This window comes from Nuphar pumila, chromosome 10 (assembly GCF_984573655.1).
Source record: "Nuphar pumila chromosome 10, dmNupPumi1.hap1.1, whole genome shotgun sequence".
NCBI classification, from domain to species: Eukaryota; Viridiplantae; Streptophyta; class Magnoliopsida; order Nymphaeales; family Nymphaeaceae; genus Nuphar; species Nuphar pumila.
The window spans coordinates 44,714,180-44,739,322 of NC_143258.1; the positions used below are offsets into that span (position 1 = coordinate 44,714,180).

Consider the following 25,143-nt stretch of genomic DNA (forward strand, 5'->3'; position numbering starts at 1 on the left):
GACGTGGTCAAAGAAGCTAATCTCCTCTTGGCCGAAGAGACACTTCTCTCGCTTGACACAGAGGTCATTTTACTTCAGCACCTAAAACACTGTTCACAAGTGCCCGACATGTTCCTCTATGATATTGTTGTAGATCACGATGTCATCAAGATAGACCACCACAAACTTGTCTAAGTAGTGGTAAAAGATATTATTCATCAATGTCGTGAATGTAGTCGGAGCATTGGTCAACCCGAATGACATCACCAGGAATTCGTAAGCACCATAGCGAGTGACACAAGTTGTCTTGGGCTCATCACCGTCAGCAATCCTCACTTGCCAATAACCCGATCATAAATCTAGCTTCGAAAAGACATAGGCACTACCTAGTTGATCGAACAAGTTCGCTATCAATGGCAACGGATACTTATTTTTAACCATCATGTTTCACCTGGAAGAGCATAGGAGCACCAAAGGGTGCTTTGGAAGGACGAATAATGCCCGCCTCCAGCATCTCGTCCAGCTGCATGCGCAGCTCCTTCAATTCAGCAGATCCCATGCGATAAGGGACCATGGCAGGGGGGTTTGCTCCCGGGATTAACTCTATATTGTGGTCGACCGCACGTCTCGACGGCAGACGCTTCGACAATTCCGAGGGCATCACTCCTCGAAACTCCGCCAATAGTGGGGCAAGGGTCGACGGCACTGTTGCTTCTACCTTCCCTTCTTCGGTGCGCACGGCAACTAGGAATGTCTGTTCTCCTCGCTTGACACCCTTTTTCAATTGTATGGTAAATAGCATTAAAGACTTGCCTTTTACAATAAGGCACTGCACCGTGTGTGAAAAGTTTGGCTCCATGATCGTCAACGAGTTAAACTTCGACAACAACATCACATTCTGGCTGCGAAGAAACTCAATGCCCAAAATCATTCAAAAATCGTCCAGGGTCACCACTGAGAAATTGGATTTGCCGACCTAACTCCTAATTTGGATAGCCATATCCCTTGCTTCACCAAGGATGGGCTTGGCCTCAGAGTTCACCATCTTGATGGTCCTCTGCTTTGGCTCGGGCTTCAAGCCCAACCGCTTTGCCTCTTCCGGCGAGACGAAATTATGCGTGACTCCAGAGTCTACCATTGTCGTAGTAGACTTTCCATTTGCAATGACTTATAGATACATGAATTCTCTACTAACCGATATGCTTTCGACTGCACAGCTTCTTACTGCGTTGATCGACCGCATAGCTCCCATCCTTGGTTGCATGACCTCAGTGTCGCAATTCTTTGCCTATACTTCATTGGCCTATTCGTCGTCCTTCACAAGGCGCTTTGGACATTGTCTTGAAATATGCCTATCGCCACAGAACCAACAAGTCACAACCTGCCCTTTGTTGTGCTTCTTGTAATTCTTGTCCATTGTGGACTTGTTCTTTGCATTTTGCTTGTGAATGTCTATTATAGGACATTGTGTTTATTTTCGCTTATTTCATTTCAATGGGCACGTTAATGTACCCCTTCGACCCACTGAACCCCTCTTTGGGTGACGTGAGGTGTCGGCCCACCAATTGTTGAGTGAAACCGCACAAGACTGCATCACCCTGAAACGGACACATGCGGAGACTCCTAGCCAAGCCGACATGCAAAGGTATGACTTCCCTAAGCTTAGCGGATCAGATGTACATGATTGGTTGTTTAAGGCTCAGAATTTCTTCATGGGCCAATCGATGTCGGAAGAATATAAGATGGATTGGGTGATTATGAATGTAGAGGGTGAAATCTCCTTATGGTTGCAATGGCAAATGCAAGAGCATAGGAGGCCCACATGGGTTGAGGCAAAGTAGATTCGTTTAAGAATTCCAAGCGAAATTTGAAGATCTTAATTCTATGGTGCATGGTTGGCCGAAGCATGCGCTCATGGTTGCGTATGTGGGTGCACTCAAGGAGGAGATATGGGTGGAGTTACAGTTCACAAACCTTGTATGTTGAGTGATTGCTTTATTCTCTCTCGTTGCATTGAGAAGAATAAGCAATTCACGGCCCTACGGAAACCGAGTAGACCCCCGACACCTGCAGTAGAGAAACTCTTCCTTACCAGAGGCCTCCCAAATCAGGTGGGGGCTCCACTACCCCTAAGGTGGAGCGTTTGAGTCGAGCCACCATCGAAGAGAAGAGGATGAAAGGGTTTTGTTTCAAGTGTGACGAAAAATGGGAGTCGGGCACTCTCTCAGGGACTTAGCCCCCACCAACCTCTAAGGGACCAACATTAAGATCTCTCTCAGAACCTGGCTGATTGCATTCATTGCCTACCACATAGTATTTGATGGATGCTTGCTCTTCAACTTCTACTACTTCGGCTTTAGTCTTCTCCCAATCGATGAACTAACGACCTCCAAATCGATGAACTATCAATGAGGACATCGACTTTGTTCTAGTAGGGGAGAATGTTCTGAATTTTGTTCGTCACTAACAAGATATGGTGTGCCATGGGGTGCGCATTGCGGTGGTGCCTATGGTAATGCAAGCGTTGCTAAGTGAAAAGCCCATGCTGATTGCTATGGCATGTGGTGGCAGCACGAGGCAACACAACACGCTCGATAGAGCCTCGACAAGAAAGCGTTGGTGTGTATCTTTTATCTCAAGTGCATTTGCTCATCTCCATGCTCCATGCCTCAGAGGCGTCTTCGGCCACCTATGGCCCAACTCAACTTCACATCCGCAATTGGAGGTCTTCCATGCATATGTGACTATGTATATCATATATATATATATAACTATAATTAATAATATAATTTAGGTTGCCCACTAGGGGCATTTTAGTCATTTTTTATATGTTAGAAAATAGGTTTTTCTTTATTATTATTCTTTTAATTTTTTGTATTTTATCTCATTATGTAAGGGCATTCTTGTAAAATGCCTTCTTATAGTGATTGGGAGCCTACCAACGTCTATTTGGAGGCTCCATCTTGGCCTCTTCTTGTCTATAAATAAGGACTTAAGGCCCCATGTATTTGTAAGGTTCTTTGAAGCTATTTTTAAGTGTCGTCGCTCTTTTGATGTTTTATGCACTCTTGGGATTGTGTAAGCCTTGATGCTTTTTGGATTGTCCTATAAGGGACTCATGGATGTGCACTTGGTGATTGTGTTCTTCATAAGCCCTTAGTGGTTTTTGTATTTTGGACGATTTGTGGGTATGATTTGTGCCTCTTGAGTGAGGTGTGTGAAGACTCCTTGTTTTATTACATGGTATCAGAGCGAGGGTGTTCTTGGAACTTTGAAGTGTGATCATCACGTGATCATGGTACCCATGTGATCGTGGTGATTGTGGGGACCAAGAGGTTGTGTTGTATACATCTTTCTTTCTCTCTTGTAATCTTTCAAGTTAAATAGAGCTACATGTTGTGGGCTTCGGTATGTATTCTAAAATCCTTATATATAGATAATTTTTTAGTTCTTTATCTTTAAAAAGGTATTGATATATTTTTGAAAATTTTGTTTGAAATATTATAGTTATTTCTTAATCATGAAAAATGTGTTTTCTTTAAAAATTAAATTGGAACTAAAGTTTGTGTTTTGATATTAACTCATACGTAGCACATATTGTTGAGCTCTTTATGATAAATCCTCCATTTTTTTATTTTTCTACAAAAATATATACTTTCTATGCTCTCGTGTATATCCATTAGTAAATTTGTGTACGTGTTCATTCAAAGTATTTTTTTTTTGAAAAAATTTAAACACTTTTAGGATTATTGATAATTTCATACATATGTCAAAGCATGTTCTTTGAAATCTATGTAGAGCTTTTTTAAAATAAGTTAATGCTTCTTGCATGTGTTATGATCAATAAAATCAGTATTTTTATCTCTTGTTCTTGTACCCCTTTAGTGGGTGTTTGTGAGTAAACTTTTTTGTGGTTCTTTGAGTATTCTTTTTGGTATTTTAATGGAACTCTTTTGAGTGTCCATTGTTGGTGACTTAGTGTGAGCCCTTTTGTGGCTTGTGAATGTTTTTTAGGTACTTTGGTGAAACTCTTTGAGTGTCCACTTTGTTGTTGTGGTAAATATCTTTTGGAGGACCTTGTTTCCTTTCATTGGTGAGCATCTTTTGAAACAAAGTATATTTTGGGTATATTAATGTCTTTATGATTATTGGTGTATATTCCTATAATATATCAAAAATGATGTTCTAAGTGTTAAATTATGTATCTCAATCTTGTAATACAATACATATTTCATATATATAATAAGTCCTACATATACATATACCATGGTTGCCAGTTGAGGAAGCGGGAGCGGGAAGCGAGGCACTTTCAAAATTTTAGGAAGCGGGGAAGCGTGGGACCACTTAGGACCGATTCGAGAAGCGTCTCGGAAGCGACCTAGGAAGCATCTCGGAAGCGAGGGGGAAGCGAAAAAAATAAAAAAAAATAAAAAATAAAATGAAAAAAACAGGGGAAACGAGGGGGAAGCGTGGGGGAAGCATGATGGGAAGCGTGCTTCCCATTAAAGGGAAACGCGTCCCCCATTAAAGGGAAGCGCGCTTCCCAAAAAAGGGGGACGCTTCCCCCCACGCTTCGGAAGCGCGACGTTTCGCGCTTCCGAAGCGCGCTTCCCCTTTTAGCTAGGCGCTTCCGGTAACCCTGACATATACTATATATATGTATATATAGCACTTATATATATAATATATATTTTTCTCAATATTAGCCATAGGGGTAGTTTAAGTATTTCCTTTTATTGTTATGCATATTCGCTCAACGGCGGATGGAACACTACTTGAAATTAAAGGAATAGAAAATTTTGAAAAACAAGATTTTTTTATCCCTAAAATCTGTCTTATACCTACACTAAATTTAAATTTACTTTCGGTCTCTCAACTCTCGGATCATGATTGCGATGTAAAATTCACTTCTGATAAATGTTGGATTCAGGATCGCCAGTCCGGGAGATTGATTGGGGAAGGCTCTAGGAGAGGCGACCTCTACTATATTGACTTTCTTCAAGTCTCCAAGAATCAATTTTGTAATGTTGTTCAAAACAAAGATATTCATGTATGGCATAAGAGACTGGGTCATCCCAACATTGTTAAAATCTCTTATTTGCCTTTTGTTAAACATCTTTGTAAAGGAGATTTTATTTGTAATGATTGTATTCTTGGGAAAATGAAAAGTCTACCTTTTTCTCAAAGATCCATGTTTTCGACAAAACCCTTTGAAATTGTCCATTCCGATGTATGGGGTCCCGCTCCTGTAATATCTAAAAGAGGATTCTCGTATTATGTTATTTTTGTTGATGATTTCACTAGGTTTTGTTGGATATATTTTCTTAAACATAAACATGAAGTTTTTTAAACTTTTAAAACATTTCATATGATGATTTTAAATCAATTTTATGGAAGTTTAAAAATTCTTAGGTCTGACTCTGGTGGTGAATATCTTTCAAATGAGTTCAAGAGTTATCTTGAAAGTTATGGTATTCTTCATCAGAAATCTTGTCCAAAAACCCCGCAACAAAATGGGTTAGCTGAACGGAAGCATAGGCATATTATAGAAACTACTAGAACTTTGCTTATTTCGCAAAACATTCCAAAGAAACTCTGGGCTGAAGCCGCCCTTACCACGGTATATCTCATAAATAGACTTCCATCAAAAAATTTGAGCAAAATTTCTCCTTTTGAAAAGTTATATAAAAAAAAAACATGATTATAGCAGGTTAAGGGTGTTTGTATGTAAGTGTTTTGTCCTTACAGATAGAAATGATAAGCTTTCGCCAAAGGCCATCTCTTGTGCCTTTCTTGGGTATTCAGAAACCCATAAGGGTTTTCGGTGTTATGACATTAAAAATGACAAACTATATGTTTCTAGAAATGTGAGTTTTTTGAAAAATCTGAGTGGTTTTTAAAGTTCTGAATCACATAATGAAAATGTTGACTATTCTTTTTTATTTGAACTATTAGCCAAAGATGATGATTCTAGTGATGATGAGTCAAATCAAAATGACCCAAGTGATATTGATATTGAGAAAATCTCCTCACAACAACCTATCAATGAAGGACCATCTAGAGATCCCATCACCTATATTCATAGAGATAGAAGCACCTTTAGAAGTGCTCTTGAAAGATATGGTAGTCAGATTGTTCCTCGTGAAGAGGAAAATCTTCGTAGAACCGAAAGACACAGAAAGGCTCCATCTAGGTTCATATCGTATGACTCCTTTTCACCTAGATATAAAGCTTGTCTGAGTGTTATTCATTCTTATGTAGAACCTAGAAACTTTGCGGAAGCTAAGTAAAAGTCCTGAATGGATAGTTGCGATGGAAATGAACTCAAAGCTCTAAAAAAGGCTAAGACATGGGAATTTCAAGATCTTCCTAAGATTAAGAAAACAATAGGGTGTAGATAGGTCTTTAAGGTTAAAACTAAGAGTGATGGATCTCTTGAGAGATATAAGGCTCGATTAGTTGCCAAGGGTTATAGTCAAGAGTATGGGATTGACTATGAAGAAACTTTCGCACATGTGGCCCGAATGGTCATTGTTCGATGTCTCATCATTGTTGTATTCATTAACAATCGAAACATCTATCAAATGGATGTTAAGAATGCCTTCCTGAATGGTGATTTGAATAAAGAAGTTTATATGGATGCTCCACCTGGAATGGAGACTCCCAAAGGGAAAGTGCTTCGTCTTAAGAAAGCACTCTATGGCCTAAAACAAGCCTCTAAGGCTTGGTATGATAGGTTTAATTTTGTGATGTTGGAAAATGATATTTCTTCTTGCTTTACTGACAGTGTTTTGTTTGTTAGAAAATCCATTGCAGGGATTGTGATTTTGTTGTTGTATATGTGGATGATATGCTCATTACAGGAAGTAATACTATTGGGGTTTAAAATATAATGTCAGTTTTAAAAGATAAATTTGAAATGTCTGATTTGGGTTTTCTAACTTATTTTTTGGGTATTGAAGTAACTTACTCTCATAGAGGGTACTTTTTATCTCAAACTAAGTTTGCTTCTGAGATCATTGACAGGTCAGGCATTATAGATGAAAAGGTTTGTGAAACTCCTGCTATAGTAGGAGCTAAAATGAAAATTGATTATGGGATTCCTCTTTCAGATCCTACCCCCTGCACTCAACTTGTAGGGTCTTTGATGTATCTGAGTATTACCAGACCAGATATCTCTCATGCAGTCCATACTGCAAGCCAGTTTCAGCACGCACCAACTTCAGTCCGCATGATTGTCATCTTGCGAGTCGTAAGATACATAAAGGGTACTCTAAATAAGGAAGTTTTTTTGTCCTCTTCTGATTTAAAATTAATTGTTTATACTGACTTTGATTGGAGAGGTGACCCAAATAACCGTCACTCCACCACTGGTTTCTGTGTGTTCTTAGGAGACTCACTGATTTCATGGAGGTGCAAGAAGCAACAAAAAGTATCACTTTCCTCAACTGAAGTTGAATACCGTGTCATGGCAACTACTATAATGGAAATTGTATGAATCCATAAGTTGCTAGAAGACATGGGGATCACAATAGAAGGGTCCACCAAGTTGTGCTGCGACAACAAAAATGCAATTTACATTGCAAAAAATCACACCTTCCATGAGCGGACTAAACACATCGAGATGGATCGTCACTATGTTCATGAGGCGTATCTCAAAGGAGTCATTGACCTTTCATATGTCACATCAGAATATCAGTTGGTTGATTTCTTCACCAAAGCATTGTGTGCTCTGCGATTCAACTTTCTTCTTGGCAAACTCTTGGTCATTCTGCCCTAAGTTTGAGGGGGTGTTAAATTATGTATCTTAATCTTGTAATACAATACATATTTTATATATATAAGTACTACATATACATATACTATATATATATGTATATGTATATGTATATGTATATATAATACTTATATATATATATATATAATATGTATTTTTCTCAATATTAGCCATAGGGGTAGTTTAGGTATTTCCTTTTATTTTTATGTGTATTCACATTTCGAATATGCATGTAATTTCTTTTTTCTTCTTTTCTTTTCTTTTCTTTTGTCTTTTTCTTTTTGACTTTGACTTGCCTTGGAGGGCCCAACCGTGTAGACGTTGGACCCCTCCAACGGACACAATTGTGACCGTTGGAGGGCCTCCAACGTCTACATGTTGGCCCCTCCAAGGCCTCTTGCATTCTATAAATAAGGGGCTCTCCCCTTTGTATTTCTTAAGCTTGTGGGATTATAGCCCAAGCTCTTTTAGTGGAACTTATGACTTTTGGGTTCGCATTTGTGCATCTGTGAGTTTGTATTGTGCTCTTTGTGCACAAGTGTTTTTGTTGTGCGTGTGTGTTCACATTTGTTTCCAAGAATATTGTAATATTGTTCTTGGTATCTTGTTGAAGATACTTTTACACTAAGTATGTGGTTTCTTAAGGACTCTAATTACTATGATTATATGTTTTCTATGCCTCTTCTTTTTTGTTCAACAAATGAAATTTATATCTTGAGCCTTTTACTGATGCCCATTTGTGGGCTTTGTTGGTGTGCCCCTAATAGACACTTGTTATGCTTGTCCACTTGGATCTTTAATGAACAGTAATTTTTTTTATTAACAACGCTTGTCATTTATAAAATGTTAAATATTATAGTGGATTTTATGTGGCCTTAAAGTTATTAGATTATTGGATATGCATGAATTTTAATCTCTTTGTGAGTATCTATGATTCAGTATGCTTGGGTATGCTCTTGGTCTTGTGTATGGTTCGTTGAGAACCTTTGTAAGTTTTTGGCCCATTTTATGTTGTATACCATTGTTGTCTCATAATAGACTTATAACCTATATTGAGCTCTCTCTCTATATAGCTTGTTTATATTGGCCATACTCATTCTTCATTGTTATTGATGTAACCTTAATTGTCTTTACTTACAGGTTTTATCAAAAATTATAAATTAATATCTTATGTGCATATGATTGCACAAACCTTTACAAGGTTTTTACCTAACTTTACTGGACTTAATTTGAAACTTGCTTTTTCAAATTGAATATTTGATATGAACTCACTTATTTGAAAATTAAATTATGTGAGTATGTATTGCTTTTTATGGCATTTGGATTGTCCATCACAGAATTTTATATGATGCATCATTTTCTTGGCCTTGTTATTTGCTCAGAGATGTTTGTTGGGGTGAGTCGTGTGCATCTCGTTTTATGTCAGTTTAGATTGTAATTTGTGGTTTGGCTCTAACTGACGGTTGATTGATCTCTAGATTTGTGAGTATCACTCATTTGTTGATTGGCCATTGTTATTATTATGAATGCTTATAACTCTATTTATTTATGATGGCAATCTATTGTTTGAAACCATGGTGTTTCGAAGGATTGTTAAAATTGATATTCTTTTTTGTGACATTAGTGTATTTCCATTACAAGCTTTCTTACCTCGAGTGTCTTCCCATTGTTATGCCTCTTATCTAAGTGTCATTATATGTAGATAAGAGATGTTTGTTCACACCTTCGTATGTGTTTTTAGCCAAATATTGTCATTATGATTATACTCTTGTTCTAGTCACTGATACACTTATTTTTTTAATGTTATTATATGTAGAAAATAGATGTTTATTCGCACCTTTGTATGTAATTTTAGCTCATTGTTGGCATTATGATTATGCTTTTGTTCTAGTCGCTGATACACTTGTTTTGAATGTCATTATATATAGACAAGAGATGTTTATACACACCATCGTGTGTGTCTTTGGCCATTTAGTGACTTTATGTTTATGCTCTTGTTCTAGTCATTGATACTCTTGTCTTTTAGTGTCATTATATGTAGACAAGAGATGTTTGTTCACACCTCGTGTGTGATTTTAGCTTATTATTGGCATTATGATTATTGTCTTATTCTAATCGTTGATACAATTGTTTAGAGTATCATTATATGTAAACAAGAGATGTTTATACACACCTTTGTGTGTGTCTTTGGCCCTTTAGTGGCTTTATGTTTATGCTCTTGTTCTAGTAGCAGATACACTTGATTTTGAGGATTTAAGGTCTAGTGAGGTGATTGTTTGTAATGGTCAAGCTATTGTTGAGATTTATATGAGATTTTTTTAATTTCTTCACAAAATTTCTGAATTTCTACTACTCATTTATCCTTATATAAAAAATGGTTATTGAAATATTTTCATGCATTTTGTATCGAATATGCTCTAATTGCATGATTACGGACACTTTAAATTTTTTTCATGATAAGCTGCCTTGTGTGTTTTAGATATATATTACTATTTGCAAAAATATTATTTCATGAGATTTGTTGAATTTTAAAACTCTTATAAGTTATTCTCTTAGAAAAGTTTTTATTGGTCCATAAGTGACTTTCATTTGCTCTAAACTATTGCATGATTAAGTGACTCTTTCATTTGCTATAAACTATTGCATGATTCGTTCATATATGCATGATTAATACTGCTTCTAAAACATAATGTTTGATTCATCCATGTTTCTCATATTTGACTTATCATAGCCTTTATTGAATTATTTCTTATATTTTTCACTGTGTAAAAATGACTTGTTCTCAAAAGTAAATCTATTTATGAGTCAAATACTTTTCTTTGTGGGATTTTATGATTTAAACACCTTTTTGTGAGTCATTTATTCATTGTATTAATATTACTCAACAAACCCTATTTTATGTCTTGCATACATTAATGTGTTTTTTCTTGACAAATCCTGTTTCTTGAGTTTTTCACATCTTATGCATGACTCTTGAAGTTTTCCTAGCAGGTTTTACCTTCTCATTTCAAAGTATTGGGGTATTGTGCATATTTCCATAAATGTTTTCATGAATGTTTAAAGTGATGAATGATTTATGCCTTCTTTTATAATATCAATATATTTTAAACAAATAATATTTAAAAATGTTCTTTGTTTTTATGATATATATGTTCTTTTATATAGTTGGGATATTTGGCGTGTTGATCATTTTTACAGGTTCTGAAGAGTCGTTTTTGAGCAAATGATTGAACAAAAATATTGAAGACTTTAATCATCATTCAATGGAAGGAACTAATGAAGAAACATGATGGAGACTATGAAGACTCTTAAAGACATGGGTTCTTTTGTATTTGCAAACTTTCCTTTACATCACTGTTAGTTTGGGGGGGGGATATAACTATAATTCATAATATAATTTAGATTGCCCACCAGGGGCAGTTTGGTCATTTTGTGCATGCTAGAAAATAAGTTTTTCTTTATTCTTTTAATTTTTTGTATTTAATCTCATTATGTAAGGGAATTCTTGTAAAATGCCTTATTATAGTCGTTGAGAGTACTCCCAATGGTCACAAATATGACCGTTGGGAGCGTCCCAACCAGTGTTGTGAAATGCGTTGAGGCGTAGCGAGGCGCTCCACCAAAAATTGAGGCGAGGCATAAGCCTCAAAATTATTTTTTGAAAACTTTAAAAAAATTGTAGAAAAATATCTAAAAATACAAATAAATAAAGAAATGCTTTATTGATGAAGTAACAACCAATAAAAAATAGAAAATCTCAAATAAGTACTAAAAATATGAGATTAATGTATAAAAGTAACTAAGAAACTTATTGCATAACTGGGCAACTAATTATATAATTGAAAAATATAATGTCCTATAAAGCAACAACCAATAAGCAATAGAAAATCTCAAATAAGTACTAAAAATACGAGATTAACCTATAAAAGTTAAAACATATGACATTAACATATAAAAAGGAAAGAAACTAATTAAATATAACATATAAAAATAACTAACAAACTGCTAACATAACTGGAAAACTAATTATATAAAAAATGAGATTAACCTATAAAATGTAAAGAAACTAATTAAATATAAACATATAAAAGTAACTAAGAACTTTTTCTTCTTCGTTTTTTTTTCACGCCTCATGTCTCATGTTGGCACCTTGAGGCACAGAGGGCCTCACCTCAAGGCGAGGCGTGCCTTTTGCACCTCAAGGCGTGTTTTTAATAACACTACTCCCAACGTCTATTTGGAGGCTCCCTCTTGGCCTCTTCTTCTCTATAAATATGGGCTTAAAGCCCCTTCTATTTGTAAGCTTCTTTGAAGCTCCTTGATAAATAAATTCATTGTTTTTAAGTGTTGTCTCTCTTTTGATATTGTTTGCACTCTTGTGCTTGTGTAAGCCTTAGTGCTTTTTGGATTGTCCCATAGTGGACTTGTGCATGTGCAATTTGTGATTGTGTTCTTCATAATCCCTTAGTGGTTTTTTGTGCTTCGAACGATTTGTGGGTGTGATTTGTGCCTCTTGAGCGAGGTGTGTGAAGACTTCTTGTTTTATTAAAGTTTGGCATTCCCCTACTCATCATATACGAATAACACGTCCGTAAAGTCAGAACATGAAAATGAGCAACTTCGTCGGGGGGTGCTTCGTCGGTGCCCACACGAGACCGCCTAAAACTTCGGGCCCGCTTTCCTCAATACACGTTGAGAATTTACTACCCAAGATCGAAAATTTGCCAACACATTCATATATAGAGAAGACCATGGTGAGGTCAGTTTGGCGAAATTCAATACTTCATTCGGGCAGACTTTCGAGAATTTGGCTAAGTAAAATTTTATGGTTCCTAAGTGTTTTTCAAGTTATTCCTAGTAGTGGGGGTCAGATCTCATAACACCTATATAAGGACCATTTCTCTTATAGCTAGCATTGGTATGCCAACCATGCGGTCTTGAAGAGGCAACCTCTATATCTGATGGGCAGCACTTTGGTGCGCACGGGAGTACCCATGAGTATGCAAATTCCCCTCTTGAGCGTCTAAAGCATGTGTTGGGGCCCGCTTTTGCTCCCCACCTTGCTGCCCAACCTCGCACCCATGCGAGGGGCTCAATGAGTGCATGTCGAGCAACAATGATTCCTCTTGGCTAGAGAGTTGTGTTAAGTCATTCTAGCAACTGCCTTCGGCTGGAGGTCGCAAGACCTTTTTCTACCGCAATGGGAGGTCTCCCGAGGGGTGCACTATACGCCCCACGGGGCCCACAGGTTTCAGGACTCTGTACCTGCCCATTTCACGCCCTGTTAGAACTCATGTTCTCGTGTCCGTGACGCGTGTTCAGACGCGTTGTTGTCTATTCGACCCTCGATTGCTTGTGCACTCGTCATAGAAAGGTGATGCATATGTCCATCGTTGGCTTGGTTACTTCTACGCCAAAGGCATTGGCATTGCTATGCTTTCGACCAACTCAGCTTGGCTTGTTCAAGTCTTCGTTTGTGCTAAGCATGCATAGGATATGCACGGCCTTGAATTCGCTTCCACACTCGCTAAGGCTTATGTAGCTCGTTGCCCCAAAGCTTAAACACATCCTCTAAGGTGAGTTGTGTCGGTCAGGGTGGTCAGGGTTCGCCAAGCACCCTCTCCGTGTGGTGAAAGGAAGGGTAACTTTTTGCCTGTGACATGCACTCAACTCGCACCCGAGGTTAGAAATGTCCCAAAATGGACTCAGTCAATGCTGACCAAGTTCATTTTGGCCAAAATTTTGAAAAATACAAAATTTTAAAAATCAAAAAGAGTCAAAAGAACACACACCCCTTTCCTCCCGTGCTTTTCCTCCACTCACCGGCGACGACTCTTCAACAATCCTTCGGCAGCCCTCAAACAAAATACTCTCTCTCCAGTTCTTCCGCTCCTCCTCCTCTATCTCTCTCTCCTTTTCCTTTTCCAAACATTTAAGGTGCCTTGTAACACCTGGCGCAATTATGCAGCCAGGTGTTATAATCTGAATCATAACTGGGTCAGACCCAGGCTGATCCCGCTGTGAATCAGACCTGGGTCTGGGTCTGGGTCAGAATCAGACCCAGGCCTGGTTCAGTCCTGGGTCAGACTCAGGTCGGATTCAGACTTGGATCAGACCCAAATCCAGGTTTGATTCATATCTGGACCAGATCCAGGTTTGAATCTGACCTGGGTCTGGATCTGATCCAGTTCTGAATCAGACCTCAGTTATCCTGGATGGATCCAGGTCTGAATCAAACCTGAGTCTGAAATCAGGCCTGGGTCTGATTGACCGGAATTGAATCTGTTTAGACCCAGATCTTATTCAGACTTGGGTCAAAGCAACCCAGATTTGAATCAGACCTGGATCTGTTTTGGCCCAGGTCTGAGTGAAACTTGAGTCAACTCAAACTCAAGACTGACATATATATATATACACACACACCATACCCGAAAGCCCGCACCCAAGTTTTTTGAAAGTTCTGTATTTCCGCATCCGCATCTGCACTCGCACCAGCACCAATGTGACATAGCCACTACAATTTTTGCCAGGCACTGCTTAACCTAAATGGTATGTTCATTTTTTCCTGTGTACTGTTTAGCCACAAAATGTATTAAATTAGCTTTCTACTTTTTCTAATTTTTTTTCTCAGTAGATGGACGGGTAAAAAAGGATGCATGATTAATTTTTCTAGAGCTTCCTTCCTAAACTACGAAGGGTATAAAAAGGTAGTTGTTTGCTTTAATATTATCACATGCAGTTTTTTAATTAAGATCAAAACATTTTATTTTAATGTATACTTATTTTAATATCTTCATGAATTTTAGTTTTGTCATAATAAAACTTTAAGATAAACTTCATTCATCGAGAGCCCGATGTATGGGTAGCCTGCTACACCCTGCTAGTATTTAACAGGTAGAATACAAAAAAAAAGGAAGAGAGAATCCAGTATGTTGGCATATCCAGTACTTTGTTCATAGACCTCATCTTTCTTTCTTTTGATCCTTCACATGGTGGCTGCTGCTCTCTATCATATGCCTTACCCTAGGCTTTGCCCGAATGATCCTAAATAACCCAAACAGCACCCACTCTTCGCAGATATGTATGCAGCAATACTTTTTGAATGATAAAACTAAACTATTTTAGAATCTTTTTAATGTTCCAGGATTTCTAGCAATCAAGAACTTATAATAGAAAATGCATCTATCTTCAAATTTTCTCAGCGCATAGGGTTTCTGTCCTACAACTATTCGCAGAATTATTTTCCTCTTTTACCATAAAATAGCACGATCTGTGCCTCTCTGCATATTGTATGAATAAGTTGCTAATCATTTACTGTAAGAGATTGGACAAAAACACAAACCAGACTTATAGAATGAATTGATAAAATATGTAAAAAAGAAAGTACAGGAAAACCATAAAGTTACCTTCTTAAAATATGGAAAATGCTTCCAAAGAAAAGGAATTGTGAGAACTTTTGAAGGGAAACTCCGCTGAGGATCAACTTTTGGACAAGTGCATGGTAATGAATCAACATGAGAAGCAAGAATAGTGAGAACGCGTTCTAAGGATGATGCTCTACTGCAGGAACTTCCAAAAGACGTGCTTCTCTACAACAGCACCACCACCATCCCCACTATTAGAAACAGCAAATAGCAAATACAAGAGAAAGCATGTCCATGCATGCAGGCCTCTCATTACAAGAATATACAAGGTCAAAAGGTGTTGGGTCATAATTAGTTAATAATGTTACGAAAGAGGAAAGCGCACACACACACAGCATGCACAAACACACACACACGCAGGCACGCAGATGCATGCACGCACGCAGACATGATAATTCAGAAGTACCAACTGTTAGAACTTGAGTTTTCACCAAATCTGATCACGACTAGATATTAGAGCTATCAAAAGAAGCTGTTGAACCCAAAAAGGAGTTTAGAGTGATTTTTTCAATTTCTGTTTGTCCATTTTAATACAAATAAGACTGTCAGAAGTTTCATGAAGAGGCACTGCATAATCTTTTTTTCTCTTTTAAGTGCTAAATAACCAAGAATTCCCCACGAACAGAGAGCTAAAGCTATAGATGGTTACATAAAATAGGCTGTTTTAGATGCAGCACACCATTGTTTAGTTGTATCATTTTTTTATCAATTTTGTGGAAGGCAAAAGATGAGAAAAGTCAAGGCCCTTGTTAAGGATACCATCATCAACAAAATATTTGACCCAACTGAAATATTAATTAAAATAATTAATCAGAATAAGAGAAATAATAAAAATAAGAAAATAAAAAAAAAAGAACCATAATTTACTTTGTATACTGTTATATTGTTCTTGAGAGGCATACCCTTTCTTGTCACTAAAAAGTGTATGCCTAGCTAGACCAAAGCCCATGCAGGTTGCTGTATCATCTTATCTCTAGAACACGGGGTAGCAGCCTGTCTCAGCCAATGGTTTATGTTGTGCATGTGTCTATAATTCTCCTACATGGTCAATTAACCATTTTGGTTTATGATTTAGCATCGGAAAAGTACCATGTTTCAAGCAGGTCTTAATATAAACAAACAAATATATATATATATATATATATATATATATATATATATATATATATCACATAGGTATTGGCCTTGGTTCATGTTACGACATCAGTAAGGCTGGTATGACTGTCGTTCTACAAAGAGGAGAGGGTTCAACTGGTTATGTATGTTGCATTCATGTACACAGGTAATATACACGATATGCATTGTATATGACCCCACACACACCTCCACCCGCACCCGCACACACACAGACACTAACTACAAGTCACACTAAAACATATACAAGAAAAATAAATAAAAACTACAAAATATTTATAGAGCTACACAAATTATCTTATAGATTATGTACTATGTTTATATGAGGCAGCCCTTATGCCATAGACGGGTACAGAACATGACACAGAGACGCTTGACACAACATGGGAGTTGCGTAGAACTAGGATAGGGGACACAACCATACGTTATGAATGTATGGTGTGTGTGTGTGTGTGTGCACGTCATAGTAACAAATATCACCGTTTTTTTTAAATCTTGCACTTTTATGATGAGATTTTAAAAAACAATACAATTCCAAAAATATCACATATTTTAAAAATATCGTGTTTCGATCCTGATCTTATCGCATTATTAATGTGATATTTATGTTCATTATATTTTGTATGCTTTTAATGTTTTTTCTCATATTTTCTATATATTTTAAAAACTGTATGTAGCATTTTTTTAAGATTTTCTCAAAAAATATTTTTTGAAAATTTATTGCAAGATTTTCCTTTGCCGAGAAAATCATAGTTATGAGATTTATGACCATGGTGCACGTCCTCGTCTATGCATGTGTGTGCATGTGCTAGACAATGCACATTCAAATTTCTTAAAGCAATGAAAAATGAATACCCTCAAGTGCAAATTCTTGAACCATTCTAAATCATTAGAGCCATAATTAATAGGAAATTCAAGTTGAAATTTGATATATAATGCAATCAATGGCAAATTTTAAGAGAAAAATCAAGCAAGAAAAGGAAAAATGAACAACCTAGATCATTAAAAGGATAAATGAAGTTAGGAACACGGTAGTCATCTCTAATATAGGTTTGACTGTGTCCATGAAGTGCCATGGTGCGACTGGTGTGATGTTGTGTCTACACAAGACATGCATGTTAAAGTGAAGTGTCCATGTGACATAAGGCAGCACCTAGAAGCGTCCAGCACCAACAACCAGAAGTACCAGCATCATCATGGACACCCTAAGCAGTTTGGAGTACCCATGTTATGTACTTAGGTTGACATGCACAAACCACTATCTCATCTATTTGGCAATAGAAGAGAAGCTGTGGATTGAAGATAAACCACTTGGAAATTTTTGAATAACACCACCACAACAAACAGCAAGTAAAAGATGATAATCAATGAGAACAAAGAAAAAAGGTTCCATGAAAGAACAATTCAAGGTGGAGAAAATTCCAAAGGAGATGCATACCAGCCCAGTTAGAATAATATCCCTTAACAAGCCAAATGCATTTTGTTCAGTAATAAATCCAACAACTTTGCAAACCCAGGGAAGTTTGGGTTCTATCAAGCTAGCAACTGTCTCCAGTAAAATCACAGATGGCACGCCAGCAGAATTAGGGGATAGAAAAAGCTGATCCTTCAGTCGATCCCTATGGTGAGTTAGGGAAAAAAGGATAAGTATGCTTGAGCCAGCCATAAGAGCACATATGAGAAAAATATTACAGTTAAAAACAGAAGCCAAGTCAGAAGTTTTTAATATTGAGAAACTAGGATTAGGATCTGCTTCTTTAGGCACATCAAAACAATGTAGACAATATAGGCAACCAAAACAACATTGTGCTCAAAGGTCTTATTTCCTAATACTAACAATTACATTCTGATGGAAAGGGCTTGATTCGACTTTGAATTTTCTCGTACATCAATTGATTTCAGGAGTTAAATTATGAATTCAACCATCTTATATTTGCATCTTGTCCATGACATATCATTTAAAGTAATCTCCTCCTTCCTCTTTCCATACAGAAACAAAAGGAAAGAGGACAATAATTCATTCAGGAAAACATAATATGGCAAGCGTATTGCCCGAGAAGCAACGCAAATCCAGAAGTCATGTCAGAAGCTTATGCACAAAGCATGGTTTCTTTAAAGGCATACAAGTCGGTCATCCAGAAGTTTGTGCAAGTACAAATTAGGTAAGCAGCAAAAAAAAGGCGCCATCAAGAAGAAATATATTTCTACGTGATATTCTTTATCAAATAGTCCATATTTTGATTCAAAGATTATAAATTTGCTCATGAATCAACTTCTGCCCAATTAATAACTCAGTTTATTTTCTGCTGGTGCCACCTGTGTATATTCATCACATTCCGAAATTTAGTCCAGGCATACCTGCCAATATAATCTAGTGTTGTTGACTATGAGAAGTTTATGATAAGATATGAATCTATTTGAAAAGAAAATCATGTGCTAGATGCTTAATTCTTCATATTGCTCCTCGTCATCATCATCATCATCAAGCCTTATCCCCGCTACATAGGGTCAGGTTTACGAGTCCTGTTTCTCCATTCCTGTCTATCTAGAGCTAAAATTTCGGTCACTTTAAAATCTTTCATGTCACCTCTAAGTGCCTCCTTCCAAATCTTCATTGGTCTTGCTCTTTTCCTAACTCCTACTTGTACTATGTCAACCGTTGTCACAGGCACGGCACTGTGAGAGATCTTCGTACAACATTTCCAAAGCATCTTAAACAACATTCACTTATTTTATCATTTATTGGTCTGACTCCTAGGTGCATTCTAATATATTCATTTTTAATTTTATCCTTTCTTGTAACCCCGAATATCCATCTTAACATACACATATCTGCAACATGCACTCTTTCTTGTCATTTTTTAGTTGCCCAACATTTAGCTCCATATAATAATGTTGGTCTTATAGCAGTCTTATAGAAACACCCTTTCAATCGTAGAGGTACTCTTTTATCACATAACAAACCACTAGCCTATCTCCACTTAACCCAACCGGCGTATTGATGCATAGGTGTATTACATGTATCATACAATATGGTGTTGTATCGTACGATACGGTGTTGTATTGTATTGTATCGTACAATGCAGTGCTTGCGAACTTAAAAATGGGCAAAATAGTGCTATCATGTTTTTGGGTTTTAAACAGCTTTTGAGGGTCGAAACCCTCATTTGTATAGAACATACTAGAGAGTTTCTCACGCACCCTAGAAGCAGTGAGACCATTTTGGGAACCGACCTTTGCACCAGGGAGAAGGCTTTCGTGATTTCGTTAAGAGTGCATTTTTACTGTTTTTCACCCAAAGAAGTGTGTTAAGGTAGAAAAAAGTGCATTTCCACTATTTTTTCACTCAAAAAAAATGAGTTAAGGTAAAAATATTTATTATGAGTGAAATTACAAAGCTACTCTCCAAAAAAAAATTGCCTCAAGGGGTGTTGCCCCCTACAACCCCCTACCAACTTACCACGAAGTTGGATCTACGAAAATTAAAGATTTATATCAAAGTAGAAACCATGCTCCACACTCCAACAAATATGGCATCAGATGATCCGGCATTGCAATGGGGCACTCAAGTAATGAGTGAAAACCGATTGAAAATCGAGTGCAACTATTGCTAATATTTTTGTTCATGTAATATGAAAGTATGAGTCTAGTGGCATGTTCTTAATTGCAAGATATTTAATATTTTTCATTGTTCTTGTGAGATAGTTGATGTTTGATGATGTCTTATGAAGCTCATAGAGACATAAATGTTTCATATGTAATTTTATGGTTGCATTTTGTGCATTTCATAATTGTTTTGTGTGTTATGATTTTATAGAATTTTTGCTATTGTTCTTATTTTTTAAAAGTTTTTCAAAATTTATGATTTTACGATACTTATCTTGTTTTTGGCCTGACTAATACAGTTTACGATATGATCCTTACAACCTTGATATAGACCTTAAATACTGAAACTTATAGCATTGTTGAATAGGCACCTCTTGTATTCTAATGGCATTGCTATCACTAGCTTTTGTACTAAACTTGCACTCCATATATTCACTTTTTGTTCTACTAAATCATAAACCATTTTTTTCTAGCATGATCCTCCAAAGTTTTAGTTGCTTATGTATATCATTTTTATCTTGATTAATCAGTACTACACCAAGGGACTTCTGGCAGGATATAAGACATTATTTAATCCATAACTAAAGCAAAAGTACAGGCTTAAAACAGACCCTTGAATTAACAGAACCTTAATTAGAAACAACCTTGTCTCCCCGCATGTAGTTCTAACAGTCGTAACTGCCCCTGCATACATATTTTAATGCATCTACAAGGGATCTAAATAAAAAAATTCATATCCGTCCCACTGATAAAAAATTTACACCTTAAAGTGGACATGCTTTCAACCAAGGTTGACAGACTAGGAAGCGAAAGCGGGAAACGACACAGGAAGCGGAAGCGAGAAGCGATGCATTTTAAACTATATAGGAAGCGGGAAGCGAGGAATAAAAAGAAAAGAAATATAAGAATTGAATGAGAATCAAAATAAAATACAAATAAAAACTAAAATATAAGTGACTTATATTAAATTTCATGATTTTTTAGTGTAAGAATTAAATTTTTAACAAAATCTAAAAATGATGACTACCAATTTAGCGAAAGCACATGGAAGTGAGTGAGAAGAGTCAAAGAAAACACATAAAAAGCATGAAAAGTTAAGAGAACATATAATAAGAATAAATGAAGCGTGTGGAAAGCATAGAAGCGTAGGGGAATCGAGGTTCTCATCAAGTTTCGGAAGCGAGGAGTATCGCGCTTCCGAAGCGAGTTTCCGAGAAGAAAGCTTCCCACCTATCTAAGAAGCTTCTGGTAACTCTGCTTTCAACCCACTGAAGCCACAATCTAATAGTCAGTTGTTAATAAAACCATGCCAAGTTTTCTTCATATGAATTGTGTAGGAAATGGTTAGGGCTGAAAAATGGTTGGAGGGATGAAAAATGATAGGACATGGATTGCTTACTCATTTTAACCAATATCAATTTTATGGATACATACAATGCTCACACTAATATCGAAATAGAAATGGGTAAGACCTGAGTTTTGTGCATTTGAACATGGTTCTAGAAAATACTAGTCAAGTCCAAAGCAAGGCCTCATCTAACCTTATCTACCCACCAATTTTCAATTCATAATAAAATTGAGTAGAACAAAGTGCAAACATGAGTTGCCTAGATATGAACTGCTTTAGTTCATTATAGGGCCATTCATTTTTTTAAGCCCTTAGAAGACATGCTTATATGTTAGAATCACATGATTCAAAACTTATTTTCTAATAAATGAACCTTGTAGATCACATCCATAAGGACCGATCTACAAAAAAAGTCCAAAAAATATGAAAAGAAGGTGATTTATACTCAATAGTTTTGTGCCTTCAATAGCACCAAATATTATCCCATATATATATATATATGAATGAGAGAGACACTAGAATATATTGATTGGAAATATGTGAAGCGTAGTACGAACCAAGATTTTTGTGAGATTTCTTGTTTTTTTCTATAAATTTCACCATAGAGATGCAATCTACATGCTTGATTTTATGGAGACCAGCTCTGAGATCTTTTAAGGGTTGAAAACTGATGACTCGGGATTTTTGTAAATATTCAAGCATCCAAAACTCACATTTTTTCGTCAAAACATACACGATCCAAAAGTCAATTTCTAGCAAATGGACCATGAAAGTTAAAAAAATATGAAAAGAAGGTGATTTATACTCTAGTTTTGTGCCTTCAATAGCACAAATATTATCCCATATATATATAAAGGAGAGAGAGAGAATAGAATATATTGATTGAAAATATGTGAAAAAGAAGTATAAACCGAGATTTTCGTGAGCATTTTTTTTTCCTTAAATTTCACCATACGGATGCAATCTACATGCTTGATTTTATGGAGACCAGATCTCAGATTGTCCAAGTACGACGCATAAGCAGGATATTTTTAGGCTTGAAAATTAAGGACTCTGAATTTTCGTAAATGTTCAACCATTCAAAAATCGTATTTTTTGTCAAAAATGCACGATCCAAATGTCGATTTCTAGCGAATGGACCATGTCAAACACATTACGGGGTCAGATTTGCAAAAAAAGAGTTGGAAATACCTAGTTCACGCTCTGGTTCACATATTTCCAGATAATGTGTTCTAGTGGCTTTATATGTATATATAATTATATATAGCATCCTTTCCTGTTTCTGTTCCCTAGCACATTTCTCATTTTTGTCTCCCTTCCCGGTAACCTTGCTCTACACACCCTAATGAGATCAATAAGTCTCAACACCTCAAACAAGAGGCAAATACAAACCCACAAAAGGGGCACAAGCACAATAGCCACTTAGGGGCTTAGAGGAACACTCAAAACATAAAAAATATAATCTTTATTGAATGGTAAATGCAAACAAAATACATGTTTTACAAATGACTCAAGGTCTCGTATTTATACACAAAAGAGGGAGGAGTTCCAAAATTATAACGGTTGGGGAACCCCCAATGGTTATATTGTCAAGGACAGAAATGCCCTTGACAATATTACAAAAGACAAATACAAAAATATAAGAAAAGCAAAATTAAGAAAAAGACAGGTTAACCCCTAATGGGGTGTTCCTATTACAAAAGTCAAAAGACCAAAATGCCCATGAAGGGTAAAACATATTACAATCACAAATAAATAAATATATATATATATACACACATATGTATTTGGACATATATATATATATATATATATATATAAAAACATATATATAATGAGCATCATATTCTAACACCCCCCCCCTAAATGCATATCCTAACACCCTCCTCAAACACACAGTGCAACAGCTTAGAGTTTGCCAAGGAGAAAGTGAAATCTGGGCGACAGAAGCGCTTTGGTGAAAAATTATGCAAGTTGATACTGAGATAGCACATACGGCAATGTGATGGTCTTCTTCAGAAATTCTTCACGAACGTAGTGGCAATCCATTTCAATGTGCTTTATTCGCTCATGAAATATTTTGCAATATAGACAGCGCTCTTTTTTTCACATCATAATTTTGAGAGTTCAGTTAATATAAACTCCCAAGTGTTCCAGTAACTGTTTTAAATTCAGAAGTCGTAGTGGTCATGGAACGGTATTCGAATTTTGTAGAAGACATGGACACTTTTTGTTGCTTTTTGCATCTCCAAGATATCAAAGTATCACCCACAAAAATAGAAAATTCAATGGTTGAGTAATGATCATTTACATCTCCTCCCCCAATCATAGTCAGAATATGCAATAACATCTAATGGGGATGAAGATGATAAAAATATATCATGATTAATCATATTTTTAACATATCTAACTATCCTCATTACAGCACTCATATGTACTATAGTGGGAGAATACTGAAATTGACTAGCTGTATGAATCAAAGTTGGCATACTAGGAAGCGGAAGCAAAAAATGATACGGGAAGCAGAAGCGAAAAGCGATGCATTTTAAAATGTACAGGAAGCAGGAAGCGAGGATAAAAAAACAATATAAGAATTGAACAGGAATAAAAATGGAACGCAAATAAAAACTAAAATAAAAGTGACTATTATTAAATTTCATGATTTTTTAGTGTAAGAATTAAATTTTTAACAAATCTAAAAATGATGACTGTCAATTTAAAGAAAGCACATGGAAGTGAGTGAGAAGCGTGAGAGAAAATACAAAAAGTAGAGTGAAAAAACCTATAATAAGAATAGATGAAGTGTGTGGAAAGCATAGGAGAAGCGTGGGAGAATCGAGATTTCCATCAAGTTTCGGAAGTGAGGAGTATTTGTTAAAATAATGTATCGATATATATAAGGTTGTTTGTAACGTGTCGTATCGTACGATACAGCACGATATGCATTGTTACTTTTTGGTCTAACGATACAATACGAGTGTTTATCATACTTGTGTTGGGTATATCGTACGATACACCATTGTATCAACTCATATCGTATCGTACGATACGAGTCTGACGCACTTTAAAAGACCCAAAAACAGGCCTTTTCGTTTTTTGGTTTAAAAGCCCTCTTAAGGACCGACTTCTACATATGTGTGGAGGCTCTTGGAAGGGAACCCAGGGGGCGATTAGTGCGCAAGGGAGAGGGCTTTTGTGATTTTCTCAAGAGTGCATTTGCACCCATTCTTTCACTCAGGAAAGTGGGTTAAGGTAAAAAATATTTATTCTTTGCTTGTTATTGAGTGTTTTTGGGGGAAAATGGCATTGAAAGATCCGACATGGCAATGGTACACTCAAGTAACGAGTAGAAACCGATTAAGAATCAAATACAACTATTGCCAAACTAGTTTTTGGGTGGTATCTCTCGGTTGAAGCATCATTTAGCCTGAACACGTCATAATGTTGTCGCATGCACGTCAAGAAATTTGATGGATGCCAGCAATTACTTGATGATCTGAGAAGAAAAAGACAAGAAAGAGAAGATGAATGAGGCAGAAATGGCGTATGAAGAGCCCTACGAGAATGTGTATTACAAAGATGAGCTCACTACTTCTGATTCTAAAGCCCATAGCATAGGATCAGCATCATGCTTTGGAAAGATTTTAGATGCTAATGTGAATAAAGTAAAGGCTTATTGTGATAAGATGAGGAAGGCATGGAGAAAGACTGGGTGTAGCATCATGACAGATGGGTGGACAAATAGAAAGTCGAAGACCTTGATAAATTTCTTTGTCTAATGCTCTAAAAGAACCATGTTTTGGAAATCAATTGATTTGTATGATACGCTGAAGACAGCAGATATATGACTCTTGTGGTATGTAATAGAGACATAA

General features: G+C 36.5%; 1 protein-coding gene across 1 annotated transcript in view; it reads right to left on the reverse strand.

Annotated features, from left to right (window-relative positions):
* LOC149826780 (E3 ubiquitin-protein ligase UPL6-like) overlaps positions 1–25,143 on the reverse strand; it is a 146,926-nt gene that overhangs the window by 94,592 nt on the left and 27,191 nt on the right. Inside the window, exons 5-6 of the mRNA XM_090018976.1 lie at positions 17,753–17,933; positions 15,163–15,345 (exon numbers count right to left, since the gene is read on the reverse strand). Of these exons, the coding sequence (XP_089875102.1) occupies positions 15,163–15,345; positions 17,753–17,933 (364 nt within the window). The remainder of the gene's footprint in view (positions 1–15,162; positions 15,346–17,752; positions 17,934–25,143) is intronic.